Raw genomic sequence first — 25,816 nt, forward strand, 5'->3', positions numbered from 1 at the left:
AATATTAATTAAGTTTGACTTAATTAATTAGATAAATAATGATATTCAAATTTACTAATATTAATTATGAAATTTATTTGTTAAATAATTAAGTGAGACTTAATTATAATACAAATAGGAATTTCGAATTAATAATAACTCCTAATTAGTTAAGAGTTATAATTCATTTTTCTACTCTCTATATAATATCTCTTGTGTGGCTGATTTTTTGGGGTGCAAGACTTTTACTAAAACCCTAGCCACCAAGAGAGGAGAGAGCAAGAAGAAACGGGTTTGTGCTAGTACACATCCAATCTTCGAGTTCAAGCATTCGTGTGGATACCGATAGAGCGTAGATCGCGAGAGCGGGATGCGTGGTGATTGTACAAGCTTTGGATCTCCATTAGTCAACCAATTGGTAAAGATTTTTAAGGTGAACAATCTGATCTATGAATTAAATATATGTTTTTTGCATGGATCATGCGGTGGGTTTCGAAAATTCTGGTTTTTTTACGTTTTTTAATTATTGTTTCCGTTGCATTTATGTGATCGAAACCCTTCAGAATGGACATGTTGAAGAACATATCAAAGAAATAATTGATGATGCCTGCATAGACGATAATTATGGTGCTGACGAGCATCATGCTCATGACATGCAAAAAGTGTTCTTGGATAATTATAACTTCGCGGATAATTTGCAGCAACAGAGCTTAACTCAATCTTTATGCGAGGTGAGTCCCCAAACCTTCGAGATTCTGGTAGATGTTAAAAATTATGAGAACTTTAATATGATATATGTGGTTCCTAAAATTAAATTGCATCCACAAAGTTTTATAGCATCGTTTAATGTTGATTGGGATACTTTATTTCTTGGCGGTAACACAAGTGGAGATTTTTTGGTTGATATTGCTAGTTTGAGGTACATGGATGCTACTATTTCCGATAATTTTGATGTGGGTGCATGTTAGTTAGTGTTGAGTAGACCATATCAACTTGATCTAAACTTATGTCACAATAGTAGAGAGAAGATAGTTGACTTTATAATTAATGATGGAAATTATATTTTATATTCATTAGAAGATAAGAATATCTTGAAGCAGCCATTGGATTGTGTGGTGTCTCTAACACATGAGTTTTCTGATGACGATTCTAAATATGTATCTGCAATGGTTAATCATGATTTGTTTCGGTTGATTTTTATGATAATTTTATATCGAAAAGTTATTTCAGCGGAGAAAGCTAAGTACAAGATTTCAAAAGGGAGTTTTCCTATTAAGATACCACCATGGAGAATTAGGAAGAGAGTTATGATGTTCTGATTTTAGATGAGAACTCTCGCTCGAGTTTTCAGAAATAGAGAAAGCTGATGTAGGACAAAAGGCCCCTGATTTTGAAGAGAAATTTGATAGAAATAGGCCTGTAAGGAAGTCAGAGGACAACAACATGATCATGCTAAAAGGTTGCATGATTATGCCAAAACATAAAAATAAACCAGCGGTTTTATATTTTGAAAGGTTGTAAAGCGTGAGCATGCTCAAAAACTGCATGATCATGCTACTTATATTTTATATTTTATTTCAATTAGGAGTTGGTTTTATTTTGTTTTAGAATTTCGGATCCCTATATAAACATTATTATAATATAACATATGGAAGAATCTTTGATTGAATTAAAAACCTTAAGAGTTTTCTCTTTTTTTCTTGTGGATTTAATAATTCTCCCACATGAATTCAAGGTTTGCCTTGTGGATACAAGGTGTTTAAGGATTTCTCATTTGAGAGTCCTTGCGAGAATTAGCATTTGCTTTTCCTTCGCTTCCATTTTGCGTCACCAAGTCACATTAAATAATTTAGTTGAACCTCCATCATTCAAGCCACCAATCAAGACATAATTCAAGTTTGTTGGAAGAAAACCAAGGATAAATAAGGTTGAAATGGGAGCATTATGGGCATGTTATAATCAAAATGATTTTCTACCAATCTCAGAAGAATTCTCAGAAGATGATTGTAATATCCAACAGGCTGAACTCATATACAAAGTCTATGTGGATATTATGGGAGAGGTGAAGATCTACTTTAAGGATGGATGGTTCAACATATTCAAGAAAGAAACAATGGAAAACTTCTCAACAGTGGAGCTTGAAAGGGTGATTCGTCTAATGGCTAAGCATGATATGTTCACAATAATGAGAAAGGTACAACTAGCTGAGATGTTGATAAACAAAAATAAAAGAAGGGTAAGGGAAAATGTGGAGATGGAAGCGAGAGCTATTAAGAAGGCTGAGGAGCTAGATAGATTGGAGAAAAGATCAAATAAACTCAAAATGCAGAGTTTCTGAGGATGGTGTAGGTTTACACATCAAAACCCGCAGATTGTAAAAGTTCATGGTTGAACATATTGGTAGTTACTCATTGCAAGAATGGATGAAGTTGGTGGACGCATTGAGAGGAACTGAGATCATTAAAGATCTGGAGTGCCTTGTATGGTTGAAGGACTTAGTTAGATCTCGGCTTGGATATGAAAACTTTAGCTAACACTGTAATTTAAATTTTCACGTAACTGCTAAGTGACAGTTATGTATAAAAGGATGTAATTTGTTTATCATTATTTTTCTCATTTTAGCTTGAGATTAGTCTTGTTATTAGGCATGAATATGTGACAAGAAATATTCTCACAAATTAGGGGAGATTGTTATGCAAGACATGCCTTAACATAACAAGACTAAGTCATATTGACAATCCTAAGAATTGGTTGACTTGTAATAGTTTGTGTAATATGTAAATGTATTCTTTGAGTCTATAAAATTGATTAGAAGACTAGACTGGAATATTTTTCTATGAACAACCATCAAGCTAAGGAATAAAACTCTAAAAGAAGATCTAGCCTGATCATGCCTCAGAATGAAGATACATGGCTTGAAGAAGAATAAGGTTATAGATTGAAAAATGTTATATATCAAATGTCGAGAAGTCACAGATCAAGGAATATCGAGAAGTCATATTAAGAACTATTCAAACCTATAGAAAAAAGTCATATTGATAACTGTTCAAGCCTTTAAAGAAGTCATGTCGAAGCTTGTAGAGAAGTCGTATAGAGATGGAAGCTATAGTGAAGTCCCTACAAGCTACAGAGATCTCTATCATGAAGTAATACATAAATGTGGAGTTATCGATAAGTCTTTTTATATCACAATATGGGAATATCGACAAGTCATTCTATATCGTGATGTAGAGTTATCGACAAGTCATCTTATATCGCGATAGTCATTTTATATCACGATGTGGAGATATCGACAAGGCTTTTGTGCTTAGAAGATCTCGATAATAGTTTTATTTACAGAATGCAATTATCATAAAGATTCTAAATTATCATTCAAAAAAATCATTTTATCATTAAGATGAAAAGTCTACAAATGCAGCATATAGAGTGCAAAGCTCAAGGGTTAGGATGAACGGGACAAAGAAGTGTAGCAGTTCTAAAAGATTGTCTACAAATCTATAGTGCCTAGAATACAAATGGACAAAAGAGCTTTAAAAGTTGTGTTAGTCTATTTTAGTGATATTCATGTAAAGTGCGCATGTTGTTCTATAAAGCATGTCACATGTCCTTTTTCTAGGACGTAACAAAATAGTCTAGATCTTTTTGTATTCTCTCAATTTAAGAACTTGGATTTGTAGCACAGCCCAATTGATTTTAAAATAAAATCAAGTAAGTTTTAATAAAATTTTTTATCTTTCTTTACAATTAATTAAATTATCACCACAAACATACTTAAGCTGTTACGTTCAAACCAAGCTCAAAAATACCAAAACTTGATTTACTAAAAGTAACTTGAAAAAGTTATAAAATCAAGAAACACACATTCATCCCATGTGTGTATTTCATACATAACACACACACACACACACACTCTAAGGTGAGATTAGTGTGTGAATTTGGAAAATACTTAAATAATTATATTATTACATCGGTTCAATTTTTTACCCATTTTTTGTTTTTTTTACCTCAAATCCGGATTAGACCAAATTTATCATTGGATCTTCAAGTATATAGTCAAAAACCAATGGTTCTAATATTAAAACGTGTATATGGCTGTTAGAGAAAATTTATTTCAATACTAAAAAAATGTATTTTAATGATTTCAATCAAGTATAAGTACAATTATATAGTGAATATAATTTTCAATATAAAATTCGTATCAGTCATTTCTTTATAATTTTAAGATAATTTCAATTGAATATTATTTATTGAACCATCACTAAATTAAAGATTATTTCGTAAATGTTCAGTGGACTATTGAAGTTTAAGAAACCCAAAAATATTGAATTGAGGTCCTAAACTTGAAAAATATTTTTCTTTATAAAATTCTAAAAATTATGAATTAACATAATTAAAATATTTAAAAAAAATCAGTACATTGCACGAGTTATAAGTTAGTAATGTATAAGTCTGAATGTAACTTTTCGTTAACAAATAATTTAAAGTTAAACTCAGATTCATTAAAATCAATAAACATCAAATATTTTTAAATCGGCACATATTCAATAAAAGGAGTTTATCAAGCGAAAAATTCAGATGAACTCGGACGAACTTAATGAATCAAAATTTTGGTTCTAACAAATGCACTTCAAGTATTACTCTCGAGTCTTAAGTCTACTCGGCAACAATAAGTGAACTAGTAATACATTTATAAAATGAGTAAAATGCAAAGTGTGTACTTGTAGTTTTAACATTCCGCAATGTATGTACCTAAAGTTTCAACAACACAAAACATGTACCCAATGTTTTAAAAATTGTGCAAAGTGTGTATCGTGCACTAGATAGATAAAGCATTGATTAAATCACTGATGAAAGCACAAGGCCTACAATGACATTTTCTAAAAACTTAAAAATAATATAATTTGCAAAGAAACAACATAAAAACATAGAAGAACACATAAAGCAAGAACATATTATATCCAACCATCCCCTCTTCCACAATGATCCTCACTGCAACTGGTGGTTGTTTAAAGATCTGTATCCCCACTTCACCAGCCCGACAGTAATTAGCCAAGATTAGGGCTTCCTGACTTGCTCCTTCACTGATATCATCCAACTGAACATCATCCCAGTCTTTTTGCATGAGATTGTTGATGAGCACAAGAAAATAAGCCATTGGGTAATTGTGATCATTCTCTAATACTAAAATATTGAATACAGGGTAAATTAGTTCCTCATTGAATGTCGGGTAAATTGGTTATACATCCTCATCATCAGTGCTATTAGCAACCCACCTTTCAAAATCACTATCATCGCAATCACTTAAGTCAGACATCACTTGATCATTACCATCTCCCTGATTTATCCAATCTGTCCAGCCAGCATCACCATTCCAAAATTTCTCCCCACCGACATCGACTACTTTTTCCTTAGCTAACCTTCTTTTCTCCTTAAGATTACAAACTTCCTCATCAGTGTTATCTACATTTGAGATATCATCATAGAAGCTCCCTACTTCATTATGTTCATTCTCTTCATTAACATCATTGCCTGCCTCATCATCAGCCTCTATAACCACTAGGTCTTTAGTGTGGTCCACATTAATTCACTCCAACTCTAATAATTTTTGTAGTTCTTCATTTTCAAAATCTGCACTCTTAGGGTCCAAGAAATCAAAACTGAACCAATTTGATTTGAAAACATACTCAATACTCTCTTGGCTCTCTGTGGGCTTACTATCACAATACACATACATAAGCCTACTACTGTCAATATAGCCACACATTGCCACTACATCAAAATCAGACACAAGAGGGAATAAAGTTACATCCATTTCAGATCAGGGCCTTTTGGAGAACATCTGACCTAGACTAAGTTCTCCAGCCTCATTAAACATGCTACAAAATTTTATTATGTTCAGCTGATCTACATCACAGTTATCAACATATCTAACTTGTCCATTTGCATAAGTTTTAGGATTTGTTTCAAAGTGGTCATTAATATGTAGCTTGGTGGTAAAATTATCAAGGGCGCCTGCATAATAAATACAATTTAACGTGACTTGCATGTAAACAAACCTATCTCATGCATACAAACATAACCAAACACATAAATATAACATCTCTATAATTCTAAGTCAAGAAACATGCGGAAAAAAATTACGGTAAAATACAAATATATACCAAGAACATACACCTTTAACATCTAAACACAACAATAAACATTCATAAATGGAAATTATGTATGCATGAATAAAGAAGAACAACTCACGACTATAATTTGGACATTCATTCGATAAATATTCAAGGTTGTTATTCCTAGTGGACTAACAATGAGATTTACAGAAGGGGGGTTGAATGTAAATCTCAAAACTTTTTCAAGTTTTGAGCAGTTTATGAAAGTTGTGTGTTCAAGAAGAACAAGTGTGTGAATTGCTTTAAGCTAATACAGACAGATATATATTCAAGCACAAATGTAAAGAACACAACAGACCTTAAAAACTTTTCTGGTGGATTTGTTGTTCCACCAGAGATGGTATTTTAGAAAATCTGTGATTAAACAATGTTGATCACAGCTGCATCCTAGTACAAACTAGATGAATTTTCTCTCAATATTTTTCTAAACAGCTCTGGAAAATCTCTCATCTAATTACTAGCTTCTACTTGGTTTTTTATATTACCAAGTGTACAAGTGAAGAACAATATAAAATACAGTAATAAAATAAGATCTTCACTTGCTTCTTTTCCTGTTCACTCCAGTACTTTGTTGACTATTGCATCTTTGTACTAGAGAAGAACGGCTGCTTTTTCTGTTGTTCCTGAAATTCGGCTACCACATCTCAGTTGTCTCTATCAACCCATGTGCCTCTGTTTGTAGGTACAACTACCCCTTATCAACGGCTAATCATCAGAACATCCGTTGAAGCTTTCATCCGTTGATGCACTCATCCGTTGAAGGATGTTATCCGTTGAAGCTTTCATCCGTTGATGCACTCATCCGTTGAAGGATGTTATCCGTTGATGACTTTATCCGTTGAAGCTTTAGAGACATCCGTTGAAGCTTAGCTTCTCATCCGTTGAAGGTCTTTAAGTCATCCGTTGATACCACTTCACTTATACAAAATTACAAGGCATGAAGTATTTACAATTGGCCTTCCTATCTGCATATCATCTAGTAGTCAACATGACTCATAGTTTCTCTCGACTTCCAAGAATTACATTTTAAATACAGAGACTGAAATATGCTACAACACTAGACTTATTTCTAAGTAAAGCTACACCATCAACGGATAGCCAAAGTGGTCTTATCCGTTGAGGCTACAGGCACTAAATTTCTACTTAAGGATTTTGTTAAACATATCATCAAACTAATGCACATACATTCCTAACAATCTCCCCCTATTTATGTCTATAAGAATTGTAGGCATAAATTCAGGGTTAACTTGATGATAACAAAACACTTAACAGATATATGAATTGAAACTAAGTAGAAATTTAAAAATGCTGCAAAAGTGTATGTACTAGGAGATAATTGAAGATTTACAGTGTTTCCAAGGACACTCCTTTAGTCTGAGCAAATCATCTTTTTCTTCTTTGTTCCCTGGTTTTCTTTCCTAGCCTTTTGTCATTTTCCTCAATTTGGAGTTGGAGTTGTCTGAAGAATTCAGCTTCATCTTCAACACTGACATCCAACTTAGATTGCATTTCTTTGAGAGTTTCATTGCTGGCAATCTTGAGTTGGTCTTCAAGTCTGAAAAATCTTCTGACTCCTTTATCATCTCTAAATTCCATCAACCAATGAGGTGATTTGAGAATTTTCATTTCCCTTTCTTGAATGAGTAAAGTCCTGGGTAAAGCATTGGGCTCCCTCCAAGTTTTCCTTATATTGGCTATCTTGTTGAGAATTTCAGTCTTGGCAGTTCTGGTAAAGCCAGAATCCTTTTGTATAGCTGAATAGACTCTAATCAAGGTAGAGTAGCCTTCATCCAGAATCCTGTGGAGAGGCCATGTTCTTTCCCCAGCTCCTTTATATCTGAACACTAATCTCTCTAGTAACTGTCTGTAGGCAGCTATTCCCCTTACATCCTCCAGCTCATCCAGATAGAGTTCAATGTCTGAAATTTCTTTTATGTCACAGATGTGAACATAATCATCTTTAGAAATGGGTGACTTAGGCTTAGGTTTTTGTTTTTGAGTGAATTTCTTAGAGGTTAAGGGAGGTGTAGATTTTGGTTTTCTTTTCTGTTTCTTTGGTAGTGGAAGAGTGGTTAGAAAGGTAGGCAATTTGATAGTGTCCCAATCAATAGGTTCCTCTTTTGGAATGATTGGTTCACCATGGATGTTTATTGTGGGATCAGCAACAAGGGGTTCAGGTATGGAAGGTAGTGGTTTAGATATAGATTTGGTTATTTCAGTGTTATCTCCACTCCTTTTATGTGCCTTGGCCTTTCTTCTGTTTCCCTTCTGCCATTCCTCTCTTTCTTCCACACTCTCACCAAATATACTCCCTAAAACCTCATCTAGGTTTGTAGTCTTGTCTTCACCCCTGACTTCAATCCCTTTTTCTTTTTCAACTAGACTTGACTTTAGCTGTTGTTCAAGCTTTGCTTGTGCTCTTTTGTCAGCCTTTAATTGCTTGTCTTCTTCCTTCTTGGCTATTGAGAATTTGGGATGTCCTTGCATCACACATATGCTCTTTCCCTCTCTAATGATAATAGCTCTATTTCTCCTTACAGCCTCATCCATGGTCTTTTTGAGATAAGCAATACTTCTGCCTAAAATCTTGTTCTCATCAGCTTTTGGAGGAGGAAAGTCCACTTCTTTTAAAGGATTCTTTGTTGAGTCCTTATTGGATCTTTCATTGGGCTTGAGAATTATAGCTTGTAGTTCTTTGGAAGAAGCTTCTCCATCCTTATGACTCCCTACTGGCATGAGCTCCATGTTGATTGGTTCAATTTTTGTGCTGTATTTCACAGATGTTGATTTGTCTTGTGTAGAACCAAACAACAGTTGCAACCTTTCATCAATTCTCCTCCTTTGCTCTTTCACTTGAATTTCAGCTGCTGCTAGCTGAATCAAATCAATTCCATCAGGCTTGCCCTTGATTTGAATGATTGGAGAAGTAGTGATGGCAGGAACTAGCACTTTAGATATGTTGACTTTTGTAGATGGCTCTCCTTCCCCTTCCCTTTTACTCTCCCCCTTTTTGTTATCATCAAGGAGAGGGGTCAAGCCTTGTGCTTTTGCCAGCTGCATTAGGAGACTGGTTTGAGATTGTTGATTGTGAAGAATGGTGGCCACAGAATTTTCAATAACTTGAACTCTGTCTTCTAACTTGGCCAACCGTTTTTCAGTAACAGATTCTTTCTTCAATCTCAAAACCAAGTCCTGCAATGTACCATAGGGCATGACTGAATCCAATTTTTCTGAAGTATAGGTTTTCAAGTCAGCAATATCCTTCCTGAGATCATCCATACTCAGATTCTGCTTCACTTGCTGCAGCTTCATGAGATGCAGTGAGTCCAGGTGAGCTTGAAGGATAGCCTTGATACTTGCATGTGAAGTATTCTGAATGGCCTGTTGAATAGTGTTGATTTGTTTGACTAAAGAGACATTGAATTCCCCTGATCTGTACTCCTTAGTCAAGGCCCATTCAGGTAGATTTGGAATTGAACTAGGGCCTTCATCTCCCCCTAAGTTCATGCTTCCATAAAAAGAAATAGAGTCATCATCATCAGAATTTGCTCCAAATTCCTCAGATGGCTCACCAGCTGTAGAAGGCATTTTGTTAATGGCAGCTTTATCCCTTTGAAGAGATTCTGTTGTGTGCACTAGATGTAGTGACCTTTCTGCTTTCTCATTGCCCTGAGCAGCCAACAGTTGATAGGCTGTCACAGGATGAGTAAAAGTGTCAGCATCCAAGGAAATGTTATCAATTACAGCTTTGTAATGTTGCTGAAATTGTCTTTCCTTTTCAGCATCATCCACAATCATTGACTCATTAGCAATGGCTGGTTCCACCCTTGTATCTACTGTACCTGCTTTTCTCTCTTTTTCTCTATGTTCTTGCATCAGGGGCTCCCCCTGGCTCACACAACTCACTCCCTCACCTTCACCTACTAAGGTGGTACTCCACTCACTTACTTTTGCCATGCTGGAAGAAATAGCATGCATTTTTGAGCTCTCAATCTCTCCTTTTGCCTGGGAGCAACCCAGCCTCTCACTCAAATTGTCACTCCCTTCCCTCAATCCTAAGAGTGATTGCACAGTATTCATGTCTTCTACACTTGGGATTAATTCAGTTATTTGTGTAGAGACTGTCAACGGATGTGGAATATCCGTTGAAGGTGAAACTGATGTTATCAACGGATAACTGCTGTTAAGCTTATCCGTTGAAGAACAACCACTTGTCAACGGATGAGTGATATCCGTTGAAGAAGGAAAAGAAGTTGAAATTGAAAGTGATATAACTGTTGAATCTGTGTAGATTGATTTGAGATGTGGTGACACAGATCCTTCAATTATATCTGAAAGAATTTGCGGGTGATCCAACAAATCATCCAAGAGATGATGATCACCTGTATTTGAGTGGGGCTTCTCCCTGAGTTGTAAAGAGGGAGAATCAGGAATTGATGGGAATAACATATCCACATCCAGAGATGGTGATGAAGTGTTTGGTGATTGATGTGTGTTTATTGTGAGAGAATGGGGCTGTGACTCCACATTTATTGGAGTCACATCAAACTGAGTTTGAGAAGGCATAGATACAGATGGATGTATCTGTGCAGTGTGTGCACCCTGTGTAGAAGATTGGGTTCTAGCCTTCTTTCTTCTAATAAAGGCTTTTGTTGGTGAGTGTTTGGCTTTAGTGTCCCTCCCTCGTTTGTTCTGTGTTCCTGGTTTGGAACTATTTTCAATAGTAACATCCTTTTGGGAGGATGCTACTAGGGATGTGCTAGATACCTTTTCAACCACCACAGCTTTTTGAGAAACTGTGGCTTGGCTAGCTTGGGAAGCACTCAACTTTCCTTCCTTATCCTGGGGGTTTCTTTGATGTTCACCCCTCCCCTCACCACTCACACCCTGTTCACTCACCTCAGGGTTAATAGTTGGTGTTACAACTGTTGTCTTTTGAGAAACAACAGAGGTGGATTTCTTTGTCTTTGATTTTGAAAGTTTAGTTTTGGTGACCTTGGTAGAAATCTGTTGGGGCATCACAGATTTCATGGCCACACTAGAAGATAAAGAAATAGAGGGGTTGGAAGAAGTAGGAGTTGTAGAAGCAATTACCTCACCTACCTGAGGTGCATTCATGATTGGTAAATATACCAATGACACACTGCTGTTAAGATCCATTCTCATCAAGTCTGCAAGAACTCTTTTCTCTTGTGCCCAGCACTTGAGTTTATTATTCTCATTGATTATGACTAAACCTTCAGCAACATGGTTAGCCAATAACATAAAGAATCTAGCATAATAGATGTTATTAGGTCTATTAGCTTTGTTACCTAATCTAGTACCTAATTCTAGCATCACATAGTTGCTAAAGTTAAAATACCTATCAGAAACAAGCATATAGAGCATATTAACCAGAGATGAAGTTATGGCATCAAAATTACTAATTTTCCCAGAGAAAACCTTTATAAAGGCATCCCCAAGGAAACTCCATTCTTTCCTAAGGCCTTTTCTTCTAATACTCCCTAAATTAGCAGAGTTAAGAGAATAACCTATGGAATCTAACATGCTGGATACATCACTATCAGTGTGTGGTGTCATGGCATTGTTCTCAGGCAATTTAAAACATGCTTGTAAATCATCACAGTTAATACAGTGAGTTTTACCTTTGAGAGTGAAGGAGATAGTCATATCCATGGAGTTGAACTCAGCAGTTGTCCAAATCTCCTCAACTACTTCACAGAAAATTGTTGGGGCTTCCAGCATTGCATAGCTAAGTTTACAGTTTTTGATGAAGTCCATCATTTTGTGATAGTCTGAGTGGGCTTCATTCTTTTCTACCAAAGCTATGAAATTGTTCTTTTCATAGATGAACCCAGATTGAGACATAATCTTCACGACTGGTGCCATTGTTGTGAGTAGAAATTGCAGAGAATAACTTGAAGTTTTTGCAGAGAGAAAATGGTAAATGCTTGAAATTTTAAGAAAGCGTAAAGTAAAAATGAACAATCAGAAGGACTTATATGCTTTCTCAAATTAATAAACAAAAATATAAAATAAAGATTTATCAATAAATATGCGTTAGTGAATTTTAGCCGTTTTAAGAATAAACTGTAAGTATTCTAAAAACTACCTTTAAAACCAATACATACAGATGTATGTATGAGTATCAACGGTTAAGAGAATAGAATCAACGGCTGTTAAACACCTGAATTGATTGATGTGACATTTCAACGGATAAGGCAAATTGTCATCCGTTGAAAGGTACTTCAGTTTTATCCGTTGACGGATAAAAATTCCAGAAATGTATTTGTCTTTCAACGGATAATGATTATCCGTTGATAGAGCAATTTTGACTTTCAACGGATAGGGAACATCCGTTGATGGAATAAACTATGTTAAAAGTCAAATTTGTTCTTAGCAACTAATATATTTCAGGCTTCAATTCAAATTGCAATAAAGACATGAATTTTAAGAGTAATTAAGCATACCTAGCTCACTTACCAATCTTGTGAATGTTGATTCATCAAGTGGCTTGGTAAATATGTCAGCAATTTGTTGTTCACTTGGAACAAAATGTAGTTCCACTGTACCATTCATGACATGCTCCCTAATGAAGTGGTACTTGATATCAATGTGCTTGGTCCTTGAGTGCTGCACAGGATTCTCTGTTATGGCTATGGCACTTGTGTTGTCACAAAAGATAGGAATTCTATCAACATGAAGTCCATAGTCAAGGAGTTGGTTCCTCATCCATAACACTTGAGAACAGCAACTTCCAGCAGCAATGTATTCAGCCTCAGCTGTAGAAGTAGAGACTGAATTTTGCTTTTTGCTAAACCATGATACAAGCTTGTTTCCCAGGAATTGGCAGGAGCCTGTTGTACTTTTCCTATCTATTTTGCAACCTGCATAGTCTGCATCTGAATAACCAATTAGATCAAAGCCAGATTCTCTAGGATACCAAATACCTAAATTTGGTGTACCCTTGAGATATCTGAAAATCCTTTTGATAGCAATTAAGTGAGACTCCCTAGGATCAGCTTGGAATCTAGCACATAGACATGTAGCAAACATTATATCTGGTCTGCTAGCAGTTAAATATAAAAGTGAACCAACCATGCCTCTATAACTTGTAATATCCACAGACCTTTCAGTCTTATTTAATTCAAGTTTGGTGGCAGTGGCCATGGGAGTTTTTGCAGATGAACATTCCATTAAGTCAAACTTCTTTAAAAGATCATAAATATATTTAGTTTGACTAATGAAAATCCCATCACTAACTTGTTTAACTTGTAAACCAAGAAAATAGGTTAGTTCTCCCATTAGGCTCATTTCATAATTACTTTGCATTAGCTTAGCAAACTTTTTGCAAAGTTTATCATCTATAGAGCCAAATATTATGTCATCTACATAAATTTGAACAAGTATACTAGAGCCATTAACATCCCTAAAGAAGAGAGTTTTATCAACAGTACCTCTAGTGAAGTGATTCTCCAAAAGAAATTTTGATAAGGTTTCATACCAGGCTCTAGGTGCTTGCTTCAGTCCATAGAGTGCTTTCAACAGATAATACACATAGTCTGGAAAATTTGGATCTTCAAATCCTGGAGGTTGACTTACATAGACTTCTTCCTCTAATTTCCCATTTAGAAATGCACTCTTGACATCCATTTGATAGACTTTGAAATTGGCATGGGCTGCATGGGCTAGAAATATTCTGATGGCTTCAAGTCTTGCAACAGGAGCATATGTTTCATCAAAATCTATTCCCTCTTGCTGAGAATAGCCTTTAGCAACCAGTCTGGCTTTATTCCTTATGATAATGCCATTTTCATCCATCTTGTTTCTGAATACCCACTTTGTGTCAATAGGACTCTTGTTCTTTGGTTTGGGTACCAGCTTCCATACTTGGTTTCTCTCAAATTGGTTCAGCTCATCCTGCATAGCTAATATCCAATCTGGATCCAATAGAGCTTCTTCCACTTTCTTAGGTTCCTCCTGAGACAGAAAACTACTATACAGACATTCATCTTGAGTGGCTTTTCTTGTTTGCACTTTAGATGATGCATCACCAATGATCAGTTCAAAGGGATGATTCTTGGTCCATTTCCTTTGTGGTGGAAGATGTGCTCTAGATGAGGTGGCCTCAGTATTGTCATGATGTGAGACAGAGTGTTGACTAGTTGAAACTCCCCCTGAGTTGTTGGTCCTTTGCAGGGAACTTGGAGTTCTATCAACTGATGATGTAAATCGATTATCCGTTGATGAACTATGATCAACGGATGCTTCATTTTGTACTTCAACGGATGATGCACTATGTCTTTCAACGGATACTGCATTGCCTCTATCAACGGATGCAGTATTTTGTGCATTATCCAAGGGCATGTTTTGAATCCCTTTTGAAGTGTCATCTCCATCAGTCTCCTCTTCACTATCATCACAATATATCTCAATGTTGTCAAATTTGAGTCTCTCATTATGTCCCTCATCTGTTAGTCCATCAATCTTTTTATCATCAAACACAACATGCACAGATTCCATAACAATGTTGGTTCTTAGATTGTAGACCCTATAAGATTTTCCAGCTGAGTAACCAACAAATATCCCTTCATCAGCCTTTGCATCAAACTTCCCTTTATGGTCAGATTGATTCCTCAGTATAAAGCATTTACATCCAAAGACATGAAGAAAGTTTAGAGTTGGTTTTCTTCTCTTGAACAACTGATAAGGAGTCATGCCTTTAGCTTGATTGATCAAAGAAATATTCTGAGTGAAGCAGGCACAATTAACAGCTTCAGCCCAGAAATATGTTGGTAACTTTGATTCTTCAAGCATTGTTCTGGCAGCTTCAATTAAAGATCTGTTCTTTCTTTCAACAACCCCATTTTGCTGAGGTGTTCTTGGAGCTGAGAACTCATGCATGATTCCATTTTCTTCACAGAACAGCCTTAATGTTAAATTCTTGAATTCAGTTCCATTGTCACTCCTGATATTTCTAACCTTCAAGTCAGGATGATTGTTGACTTGCCTGATGTGATTGATAATGATTTCACTTGCTTCATCCTTTGATCCAAGAAAATAGACCCATGAGAACTTTGAGAAATCATCTACAATCACTAAGCAATATCTTTTTCTTGCAATAGACAATACATTGACTGGTCCAAACAAATCCATATGTAGCAGCTGTAATGGTTCATCAATTGTTGTTTCAAGCTTCTTTTTGAATGATGCTTTCCTTTGTTTGCCTTTCTGACAAGCATCACACAAACCATCCCTTGAGAATTCAACTAGAGGGATTCCTCTAACTAAGTCCTTTTTGACTAGATCATTCATTGTCTTGAAATTCAAGTGAGATAGCTTCTTGTGCCATAGCCAACTTTCAACTGTGCTTGCTTTGCTGAAGAGACAAGTAATGGATTCTGCATCTGTAGAGTTGAAGTCAGCTATGTACACATTTCCTTTTCTAACTCCAGTTAGAACCACTTTGTTGTCTTTCTTACTAGTGACAACACAGGCTTCAGAATTGAAGGAAACTGTATTCCCTCTATCACATAGTTGACTGATGCTCAGTAAATTGTGCTTGAGACCATCAACTAATGCAACTTCATTAATGATGACATTCCTTGTTGAAATCAAGCCATATCCCATAGTAAACCCTTTGCTGTCATCTCCAAAGGTTATGCTAGGGCCAGCTCTCTCCTTGAACTCTGTGAGCAGGGAGAAATCTCCTGTCATGTGTCTTGAACAACCACTGTCCAAGTACCATAGATTTCTTCCATTTCCCTGCACACCATAAAATCAATCAATTTGATTTTGGTACCCAAGTTTCCTTGGGTCCATTCTTGTTAGCCTTTCTCCTAGACTTCATTCCTCCTGCATCTTTAGACTTAGGTAAGTTTGAGTCAACCTTGGTCTTAGATGTAGTTGGTTGAGGTGTAGGGTTAGTCACAGAATCATTTAGCACATTTGTAAAATTATTAGGCATTGATTGTGCAAACATGTTATTCCATATGGGCATATTGTATGGCATTTGAGGCATACTAAATGCAGCAAGATAAGGATTGTTAAAATATGGCATGTTTACAAAATGTGCATAAGGATTTTGTTGAGACATAACAGGCATAGCATGCAGAGGTGATGCAGACATATTAGGCATAGAAGAGGGTACATTTATGGGAGTCTTCTTAATGGATTTACAACTAGCAGATAGATGATTAACACTACTACAATGCACACAGCTTTTTCTAGGAGCATACCTATCAGGTGTGTAATTGTTGTGTTTATTAACTCCTACCTTCCCATTTCTGTTGGATTTTCTTTTAGATTCCTTTTTATCCTCAACCATCTTGAGCCTATTATTTAACTGTTCTAAGGTCATGTGCCCTACATTCACCTTACTGACATCTTTGGATGTGCTTGCTTCTTCTTTGACAAAGTTCTTTGAAGTTGAACCAAACTTTTTGTTGAGTTTCTTTAGATTCTCTCTTTTAGAAACATCTGCCTGTTTTGATTGAGGAACCTTCAACGGATGCTCCTTTTCTTCCTTCAACGGATAACTTTCATCATCCGTTGATTCCACATCCGTTGACAGCCCATCAATTAATTCCAGTTTCTTTTTATTTTTATCCCAGGCAGTTTCACAGAATGATTCAATTCCTTGGAACTTAGCAATTTGAGCACTTACATCCCTAGATGTCTTCCAGGCTTTAATCACCTCTTGCTCTTTCTCTAATTGATTGGAAAGTATTTCTACTTTCTTAACAGATTCAGCTAGTTCATTTTCAACAGATATACAATGTAACTTTGTTTTCTCTAGGTCAATCATCTTATCTTCTAACAAAGCATTTCTATTACTTAAAAACAGATTGTTCTCTCTAATCCTACTATTTTCTTTAGCAAGAGATTTAAGAGACACACGCAAATGATATAATTCGGTAGACATGTCATTAAAAGCATCATTGCACTCTTCTTTAGTAAGCCGTGTTAAGTCAGTAGTGATTACCTGATTGCTTGATGAACTAACTTCATTTTCTTCAGAATCAGCCATGAGAGCAAGGTTGACATACTCCACATCTTCATCCTCTTCATCTCCATTAGCTGCCCAGTCCCTTTCTTGAGTAATGAAAGCCCTCTCCTTTTGCTTGAGTAGATCAAAATATTTCTTTTTGTAATCTACTTGTTCAAATTTCTTCTTTTCAGAAGTTGGCTTTCTGCACTCACCTGCAAAGTGTCCACTTATACCACAATTGAAACACTTGAACTTGGATTTGTCCACAGTGTTTTTGTGAGGTTTAGTGGCTCTAGTGTTTTTCTTGAATTTCATCTTTGCAAATCTTCTGGACAGAAATGCAAGATGCTCATCAATACCATCTGAGTCATCTTGGCTGGAGTTGTCTTCATTTTCAGCAACTTGCTCTTTCCCCTTGCTTGATTCCTGATTTCTTATACCATCTTTGGAGTTTGATGTAGATCTCGCAGTTTCTTGTCTGCATTTCCCCTCATCTTCAGCTACCAATGCAACTGAACTTCCTTTCTTTCTCCCCTTCTCCAATACCTCATCCTGTTCCAGCTCTAGTTCATAAGTCTTCAAGATTCCATACAATCTTTCAAGAGTGAAGTCCTTATAATCTTGAGAGTTTCTTAAGGAGACAGTCATGGGTTTCCATTCCTTTGGCAAGGATCTTAAAAATTTAAGATTTGAATCCTTCACCTGGTACACTCTTCCATACAGCTTCAGTCCATTCAACAGCTTTTGGAACCTATTGAATGTTTCATTTAAAGATTCATTTTCTTCAAAATGAAAGTATTCATACTGTTGAATGAGAAGCTGCATTTTGTTTTCTTTCACTTGTTCTGTACCTTCACACAGTAGTTGAACTGTGTCCCAAACCTCTTTGGCAGTTGTGCAATTTATCACATTATCAAACATATCCATGTTAAGACCATTAAACAAAATGTTCATAGCCTTCTTATCCTTGTGGACTTCTTCTGTGTCTTCCATTGTCCATTCTGCTCTAGGTTTTGGAATGGATTGACCAACAGCAACTGTGGCTGTAGCAACTGTTGCTACTTTGTGGGGAATGTGAGGACCATTCTCAATGCAGTTTACATAACCTTCATCTTGGGAGAGTAGATGAAGGTGCATTTTCACCTTCCAATGGTGATAACAGTCTTTGTCAAGAACTGGGATCTTTACTCCAATATCCTTCTTACTCATCTTTGTTAGATTCCAAGATCTTTAAACTCTTTGTATGTCAAGAGCCTGCTCTGATACCAATTGTTATTCCTAGTGGACTAACAATGAGATTTACAGAAGGGGGGTTGAATGTAAATCTCAAAACTTTTTCAAGTTTTGAGCAGTTTATGAAAGTTGTGTGTTCAAGAAGAACAAGTGTGTGAATTGCTTTAAGCTAATACAGACAGATATATATTCAAGCACAAATGTAAAGAACACAACAGACCTTAAAAACTTTTCTGGTGGATTTGTTGTTCCACCAGAGATGGTATTTTAGAAAATCTGTGATTAAACAATGTTGATCACAGCTGCATCCTAGTACAAACTAGATGAATTTTCTCTCAATATTTTTCTAAACAGCTCTGGAAAATCTCTCATCTAATTACTAGCTTCTACTTGGTTTTTATATTACCAAGTGTACAAGTGAAGAACAATATAAAATACAGTAATAAAATAAGATCTTCACTTGCTTCTTTTCCTGTTCACTCCAGTACTTTGTTGACTATTGCATCTTTGTACTAGAGAAGAACGACTGCTTTTTCTGTTGTTCCTGAAATTCGGCTACCACATCTCAGTTGTCTCTATCAACCCATGTGCCTCTGTTTGTAGGTACAACTACCCCTTATCAACGGCTAATCATCAGAACATCCGTTGAAGCTTTCATCCGTTGATGCACTCATCCGTTGAAGGATGTTATCCGTTGAAGCTTTCATCCGTTGATGCATTCATCCGTTGAAGGATGTTATCCGTTGATGACTTTATCCGTTGAAGCTTTAGAGACATCCGTTGAAGCTTAGCTTCTCATCCGTTGAAGGTCTTTAAGTCATCCGTTGATACCACTTCACTTATACAAAATTACAAGGCATGAAGTATTTACAATTGGCCTTCCTATCTGCATATCATCTAGTAGTCAACATGACTCATAGTTTCTCTCAACTTCCAAGAATTACATTTTAAATACAGAGACTGAAATATGCTACAACACTAGACTTATTTCTAAGTAAAGCTACACCATCAACGGATAGCCAAAGTGGTCTTATCCGTTGAGGCTACAGACACTAAATTTCTACTTAAGGATTTTGTTAAACATATCATCAAACTAATGCACATACATTCCTAACAAAGGTGATCCGCAAAATCTCTCAACAACCAAGGTATCCTTTTAACATAAATTAAGAATAGTTAAGTATGTTAAGTTTAAGGCATATATATATATGAGTTGTATGTGAGGGAGAGAAGAGATAACACTTAGATTAAGATAATAACTGAACTAGCGGGAGATTGGGGGTGTTAATGACGCCTAATTTGCAAGCAATATAAAGATAAGAAAGCCCCTTCCGTTCCCGCAGCTCCGTTAACAGCAACTTAACACTTATATACATCTTACATTAATTCTTAAATTCTCGTTACACGTTTTGCATTGTTGAAACTTCAGGAGGTTGCAAAATGTTAAAACTACTCGTCTCGCATTTTACTCTTATAAAATTTGATAAGAGACTTAGTACGATCCCAGTGGGACCTACGGTCGTCCCAACCTAATCGCTACGAGCTCAATCCAGTATGGAGTCAGGACTTCACGGACGGCTGCTTAGCTAAATATACTACTATATTATTATTTTTAGTACAACTAGTGTTAGTCTAATACTAATCCCACTGTTAAACCTATGACATCTACCCTTTGTTTAGGTCCAAGTAACAATGATAGCATAATCATGTTTACCAGATGTTAATGAATTATGTGGCTGTAAAGGCCCTTGCCTTTCCTTTATTTCTTTTCCTTTTACGGATCAGGTTTAGATTCTAACCTTTTTCACTTTTATCATTTCATTTCCCCTCCTTACATAATTAACGGTGCCCCTCCACTTATTCACACAGTACCTACTATAACCTAAACAATGTTTTTACTGTTAAACGTCACATTAAAAATTTACAGCACAGTTACATATAATGATATATACTACTGTATGTGTTTATAAAATGTGTTACTGTGTTTATTCAGATCAAGTGTCGTCTGCAGGTTCTTGTTTTTCATATTTTACACGCTCACCGTGTAAACAAAACATTTGTTCCTTTTCATTTGGCAGCAATTTAACAATTATGTGCAGTTAACTTTTATGTAGCTCGGTCACTCGTAAATATAAAAAATTATCAACATACAAACAAACGACATCATTCTAATAAATTTAACTTCAGTATATTGTAACTTCTCTTGACGCAATCCTAAAAACGAAACACTCTTACGTCTAGAATTAAGATTTTTAACTTTTGATTAATGTTTCATCTCTTAGTATAGCGGTATCTCTAAAGGGGATGTATAGAGCTCGAATCTTACTTTTATTACTGGTGTATGAAAAGAGGAGGTGGTCCACCATGGGTCTACCGCAGACCGACTTTGGAAAGAAGCCGTGTGAGATAAGGAATGGGAGATACAAAGAAAATTCACATTTTTAGATATATGTATATATGAAATATACACAAAGAGAGAAGGGCATATTCTCCTTTTAGCTGCCTTCCATACAATTGTTTTTTTTCCAAAGGTTCAAACAAAAGTGAGAAGGAAGAAGAGCTCTGAGAGAGATAGAGATTTATAGAGCTCACTTTGCTTATTAAGGAAACCTTAGGGTTTTAATCACATATATCATCAAATACATACTTCCAAAACATTCTTGTTCTTTTGGTGGCTTTGTATTATTGTAATTAAGTTTACTTCACTCCAGCTCAAGCTTATTGCTCAAGCCTTTTTGAGCTTTCCAATTCTTTTTGTAAACTTCCTTAAATAGATTCAGGTCCAGTATGCTGTCTCCTGAAGATCTTTCTTCATCACTCAGTGGGTTCATTCAAGAACCACATCCTAATAATTCAAACCCTATCCCTAACCCTACTTCTAATCCTGCATCTGCCAAGAGGAAGCGAAATCTCCCCGGCACACCAGGCAAGTACCTATAGCTAGTGTGTGTGTGTCTGTGTCTATATATGTCCATGTATGTGTGGTGTTTGTGCATACTTATGTTCATTTATATATTATCGATGGCATCCAAATTTAAGTTCGGTTGAATTTAAAACGGTCAGAATTAATTTAGCCCTATTTTCTTGTAGTGTTTTTACAAAACCGCACACTGTTTGTTTAATGAATCTCTCAGATCCAGATGCGGAAGTGATAGCGCTATCACCGACGTCATTAATGGCTACGAATCGATTCGTATGCGAAATATGTAACAAGGGTTTCCAGAGAGATCAAAACTTGCAGTTGCATAGGAGAGGCCACAATCTGCCATGGAAGCTCAAACAAAGGAACGCCAAAGAGGTGATAAGGAAGAAAGTATATCTGTGTCCAGAGAAAACATGCGTTCATCACCATCCCTCAAGAGCCCTCGGAGACCTCACCGGAGTGAAGAAACACTACAGCAGGAAACATGGAGAGAAGAAGTGGAAGTGTGACAAGTGTTCTAAGAAATATGCAGTTCACTCGGATTGGAAAGCTCATAGTAAGATTTGTGGGACTAGAGAGTACAAATGTGACTGCGGCACTCTCTTCTCTAGGTATTTATCTATTTCTCTCTTATATCTGTTCTAATTATAATTCTACATATTAATTAACTCCAATCACTCATAAAGAAGTTCTCTATTTTTAAATAATAATTACAGCAACTTTCCTTATTACATCAATAATTCTTACATATTAATAATAAATATAAGCTAGCTAGTTCCCATGAATTTGACGTATAAAAATTTCATGTTGTTATATTTCATGTGTACTATAAAGTTTGTGTAAGATCTATAAAGAAATAATAATTGGAACACAGGCTTAGGAGTTAGAGCTTTGTTTGTTTGTGTGTAAATGTATATAACTAAAATTCATGTATCAAACAGAAAGGACAGCTTTATTACACATAGGGCTTTCTGTGATGCATTAGCTGAAGAAACTTCAAGAGTTCCTGCACCCAATACTTTACAATTGCGAAATGAACTGATGATGAACATGAATAATCTTCAATCAAATAACGGAAACTCGCAATTTTCTGCCATGTTCGGAATGGATCAAACGGGACAGCTCAATTTCGATGGACACAAATCAAGGTTACCTTTGTGGTTGGATCACAATCCTAATGCTTACGTAGTTTCTAATTCGAGTGGTCTAACTCCTGAGTTAGTCCAACAAATTCCGAACATGTATGGGTTATCATCGTCGGCCTTGCCACGAATACTAAAGGCCGAGGAAGAAGATACTAGTGGAAACATGAGTTCATTAATGTACTACAACAACGATGTTAACAATACTCCTAGTCATTATCAAGAAGAAAGCCAATCTCATATGTCAGCAACTGCATTGCTACAAAAAGCCGCTACAATGGGATCTACAAGGAGCAATTCTCCGGGGATGTTTGCGAATTCATTTGGCCTAATGAACTCTACAATGTCAAGTAATATACACAATTTCAATTCTTTTAGTGATATGCATGGAAGCCACCAAGGAGTAATGTTGATGGGAGATCATCATCAGAATAAAGTCGCGAGGGCCTCGGACCGTTTGATGATGATGATGGGAGGTACGCAAATGGAAGGAGGGATGACAAGAGATTTTCTGGGAGTAGGAGGGAACAATAATAATAATAATCACAATATATTTGATAGTAATAATAATATTGATAACAATGAAATTGAAAGTGGAAGGCTAATGTTGCAACAAGAGCTTCAAGCTAAGTTCGGTTCAATGAGTTCAACAATGGACCAAGGGGAGCAGTACAGTTGTACTACAACTGGGACTCACTGAATTATTTGCAGCTGAGCTAGCAAGCCTAGGCTATCACATTTTGAATGTATATTTCGTGCTTGTGAATTGTCAGGAGAAAAATAGGCCCACTGGACACTGGAAAGAAAGGATATGAAGCGACAAGGCAATCACAAGGGGCTGTGAAAAGTAGAGGTGATTGTATTCTGCTACTGTCCTCTGATGCCTGCTTTATTTAGCATTTCTGTAGAAAGGGAAAAAAGATTATTAATCTTTATTTTTACATTGTTTTTTCAAGTTTTGTCACGGAAGCAAGTACTGTCATTAGCTCTCTAATAAGTGTTGTCAAGTACAAAACAAACACTTGACATTGTTACCAGATTATGAGTTACATTTATTTTGGTTCAATGCTATTATTTATTTGTATATGGACAACATTATGGTCTTTAAATATATGGACCATAAATTTTAGTCTTTATTTCATGTCTTCGTTAGTTTGCAAATAATTTGCTGATACGTACTTGGATTGGAACAATGCATTGGAACGTACTAACTGATAATCCCAATTCTCCCCGGGGTTTTCTCCTAGCTGGACCCGGATTCACCTTCCATTTGGACAGGAATGACGTCGGCGAGCGGTATAGTTGTAGGGTGGGGACCTACAAAACAGAACCGGAGGGGGTTGGCGTCCCTGTGGTACCTTCGGCGTGAGAATGAGAGAGGGTTTTGAAGAAGAAAGGGGCAAAACGGGAATTATACGAGTTTATTGTGGTGTGTGCATATGCGTGTATATGAGAGAGAGTGTGTAACCTGTAACCTTCCTTTTGTCCTGCCTTTTATAGCCTCTCAGTAGGGTTTAGGGGTTTGTACGTTTTGATATGGACCGTAGGCGCGTCTTTTGGACTGTAGGGCGTGTGGACGCCTGGGATGAGCCGATCTACTATCGAATCCGGACCGTAGAAATGTTCTGGATCCGGGATACTTGGACGGTGGTGATATTGTCACGCGTCCTGGGCTCTCCAAGGTTAAAGCTGAGTGTTTCATGGGCTTTTCTTATTGGGCCCTGGGCCTTTGTTATTGGGCATGTACTAAATAGGTTATCATTTGCCCCCCCCCCACTCCCTTATGCGGATTTACCCGGATGGGGGAGTAGATTAGTTAATAACGTGACGCGGTGCCTTAGGAAAAAAATTGGGGATTTTATTTGATTTGTTGTCCCCAACCCTAGGGTCGAAGGGGAATAAGACTCCGGGGTTGGCTTGGTTAGTCATATGATTTGAGTCCAAGGTGGGATTCCTTGAAATACTTAGAAGAATTTGGGGCTCTGCTTGATTTGTTGCCCCCGAACCCCGGGGTCTCATGGGAGTAAGACTCTGGGGTCGACTTGGTTAGTCATGATTTGAAATTTAAATTTTGGATAAGATTTGGTGGATAAGAGCAATCTGACATTTGATTTGACCGGACTCTGAAAAGCTGATGCTAAAAATCCGGAGTGGCAGAAGACTGCTGGGATTCCAGCCGGGGTCAAAGATACACGCGTGTATATATGTATCTTTTGTGTGTAAAGACGGTTAACTTTCCCTTTTTTTTCCGAAAAGACGTGTCCACGTCATAAAGTGGGGGTAATAACTGCTGCGGTTATAGTTATTAGCACCAATCAGGGGATTCCACGTGGCCAGACTGTTCCCCCTTAATTGCAAAATCGTTCGTCTCTTCTTCTTTTTCTATAAATACCGGCCTTCTCACTTTCATTTTTCTTTTACGCGAACACTTGCAAAGAGAGAGCAAAGAGAGATTTCACAAAGATTTCAAAGCATTTCTTGTTGAAGCCTTCATTATTTCTCCTACTACTTGTAAGTTCCTCCTTCTTTGACCCTTTTCATTTTTATGCCATGCATGCCACTGCTTTTGCTCGAGCCTTACTCCGTCACTGTGTAGTTTTTTGCTCGAGTTTTGTGAATGTGTTGTTGCTCTGAACTTGGATATGCGTAGTTTTATGGGTTTTGTATTGTTTTTATGGTGGTTTTGCGTTTGGTTTGCATAAACAACATCAATTTGGCCAGTTTTTGTGTAAAAACATGGGTTTTTGGTAGTGTAAAAAGTTGTTGGGCCCGGGGTGTGTTCTTGATGGGTGTTCCTTGTTATATATGTATGTATGTGTCATAGATCTTGTTTTTTGGGTTTAGATTTGTACGCGAATTGTTTCTAAAACTCTTCCGTTTTTGTTTTATTTTTATTGTTGGGTTCGGGTTTGGCATTGACTCCGGGGTGTGTTTATATATAGATATATATAATATATGTCAGGTAGCTACTTTAAGCGTACTGCTACTCTTAGAATTCGGTACCCCGAGCGGCCCAGCGGCTTAGGTGAACTAATTGCAGCCTACCCTTCTTCCTCCTCTTCCAGTAGTAGCTCTGTAGAAATGCCTCCCCGAGTTGACCAGCCTCAGCAGGTTCTAGCTCAGACTTTAGTCTTAGGCCCCGGGGGTACCTTGTCCAATCCGGATGGGTCTAGGGAGGATGTAGACCAATATTTTGTCCAATATTGAGTAAACCCTAAGCCCTAGGGCTTTTATTACAGAGATTTATCTGAGGCGTATGGAGGCCCGTAAGGGTTAGACGGTAGGGAGCCCTATGACGAGGATGACATGAATAGGAAGTTTTTTACCGCCCCGGGAACCAGGTACGAGCGTGGGACGGTTCACAAAGAGATCCAAG

At 36.8% G+C, this 25,816-nt stretch overlaps 1 protein-coding gene across 2 annotated transcripts; it reads left to right on the plus strand.

The window, feature by feature from the left end:
* The first annotated feature begins 20,853 nt into the window (after positions 1-20,853).
* Positions 20,854-23,576, plus strand: LOC141697319 (zinc finger protein JACKDAW-like). Of its 2 annotated transcripts, none has more exons than XM_074501617.1 (3): positions 20,854-21,301; positions 21,510-21,909; positions 22,240-23,576. In XM_074501617.1, the coding sequence occupies exons 1-3, from the start codon at positions 21,163-21,165 to the stop codon at positions 23,138-23,140; spliced, it is 1,440 nt and encodes a 479-aa protein (XP_074357718.1). In that variant the 5' UTR covers positions 20,854-21,162; the 3' UTR covers positions 23,141-23,576. The 2 variants fall into 2 exon arrangements, with proteins under 2 accessions (XP_074357718.1, XP_074357720.1); XM_074501619.1 differs by having other exon boundaries at positions 21,166-21,301; positions 21,466-21,909.
* Positions 23,577-25,816: the final 2,240 nt, after the last annotated feature.

This window comes from Apium graveolens, chromosome 11, assembly GCF_009905375.1.
Source record: "Apium graveolens cultivar Ventura chromosome 11, ASM990537v1, whole genome shotgun sequence".
NCBI classification, from domain to species: domain Eukaryota; kingdom Viridiplantae; phylum Streptophyta; class Magnoliopsida; order Apiales; family Apiaceae; genus Apium; species Apium graveolens.

Bases quoted from the DNA above. Each gene is read 5' to 3' on its own strand.
- LOC141697319 (XM_074501617.1), top strand. From the start codon at position 21,163: ATGCTGTCTCCTGAAGATCTTTCTTCATCACTCAGTGGGTTCATTCAA. The intron at 21,302-21,509 runs GCAAGTACCTAT...TGAATCTCTCAG, and splicing joins AAATCTCCCCGGCACACCAG to ATCCAGATGCGGAAGTGATA. The intron at 21,910-22,239 runs GTATTTATCTAT...TGTATCAAACAG, and splicing joins TGCGGCACTCTCTTCTCTAG to AAAGGACAGCTTTATTACAC.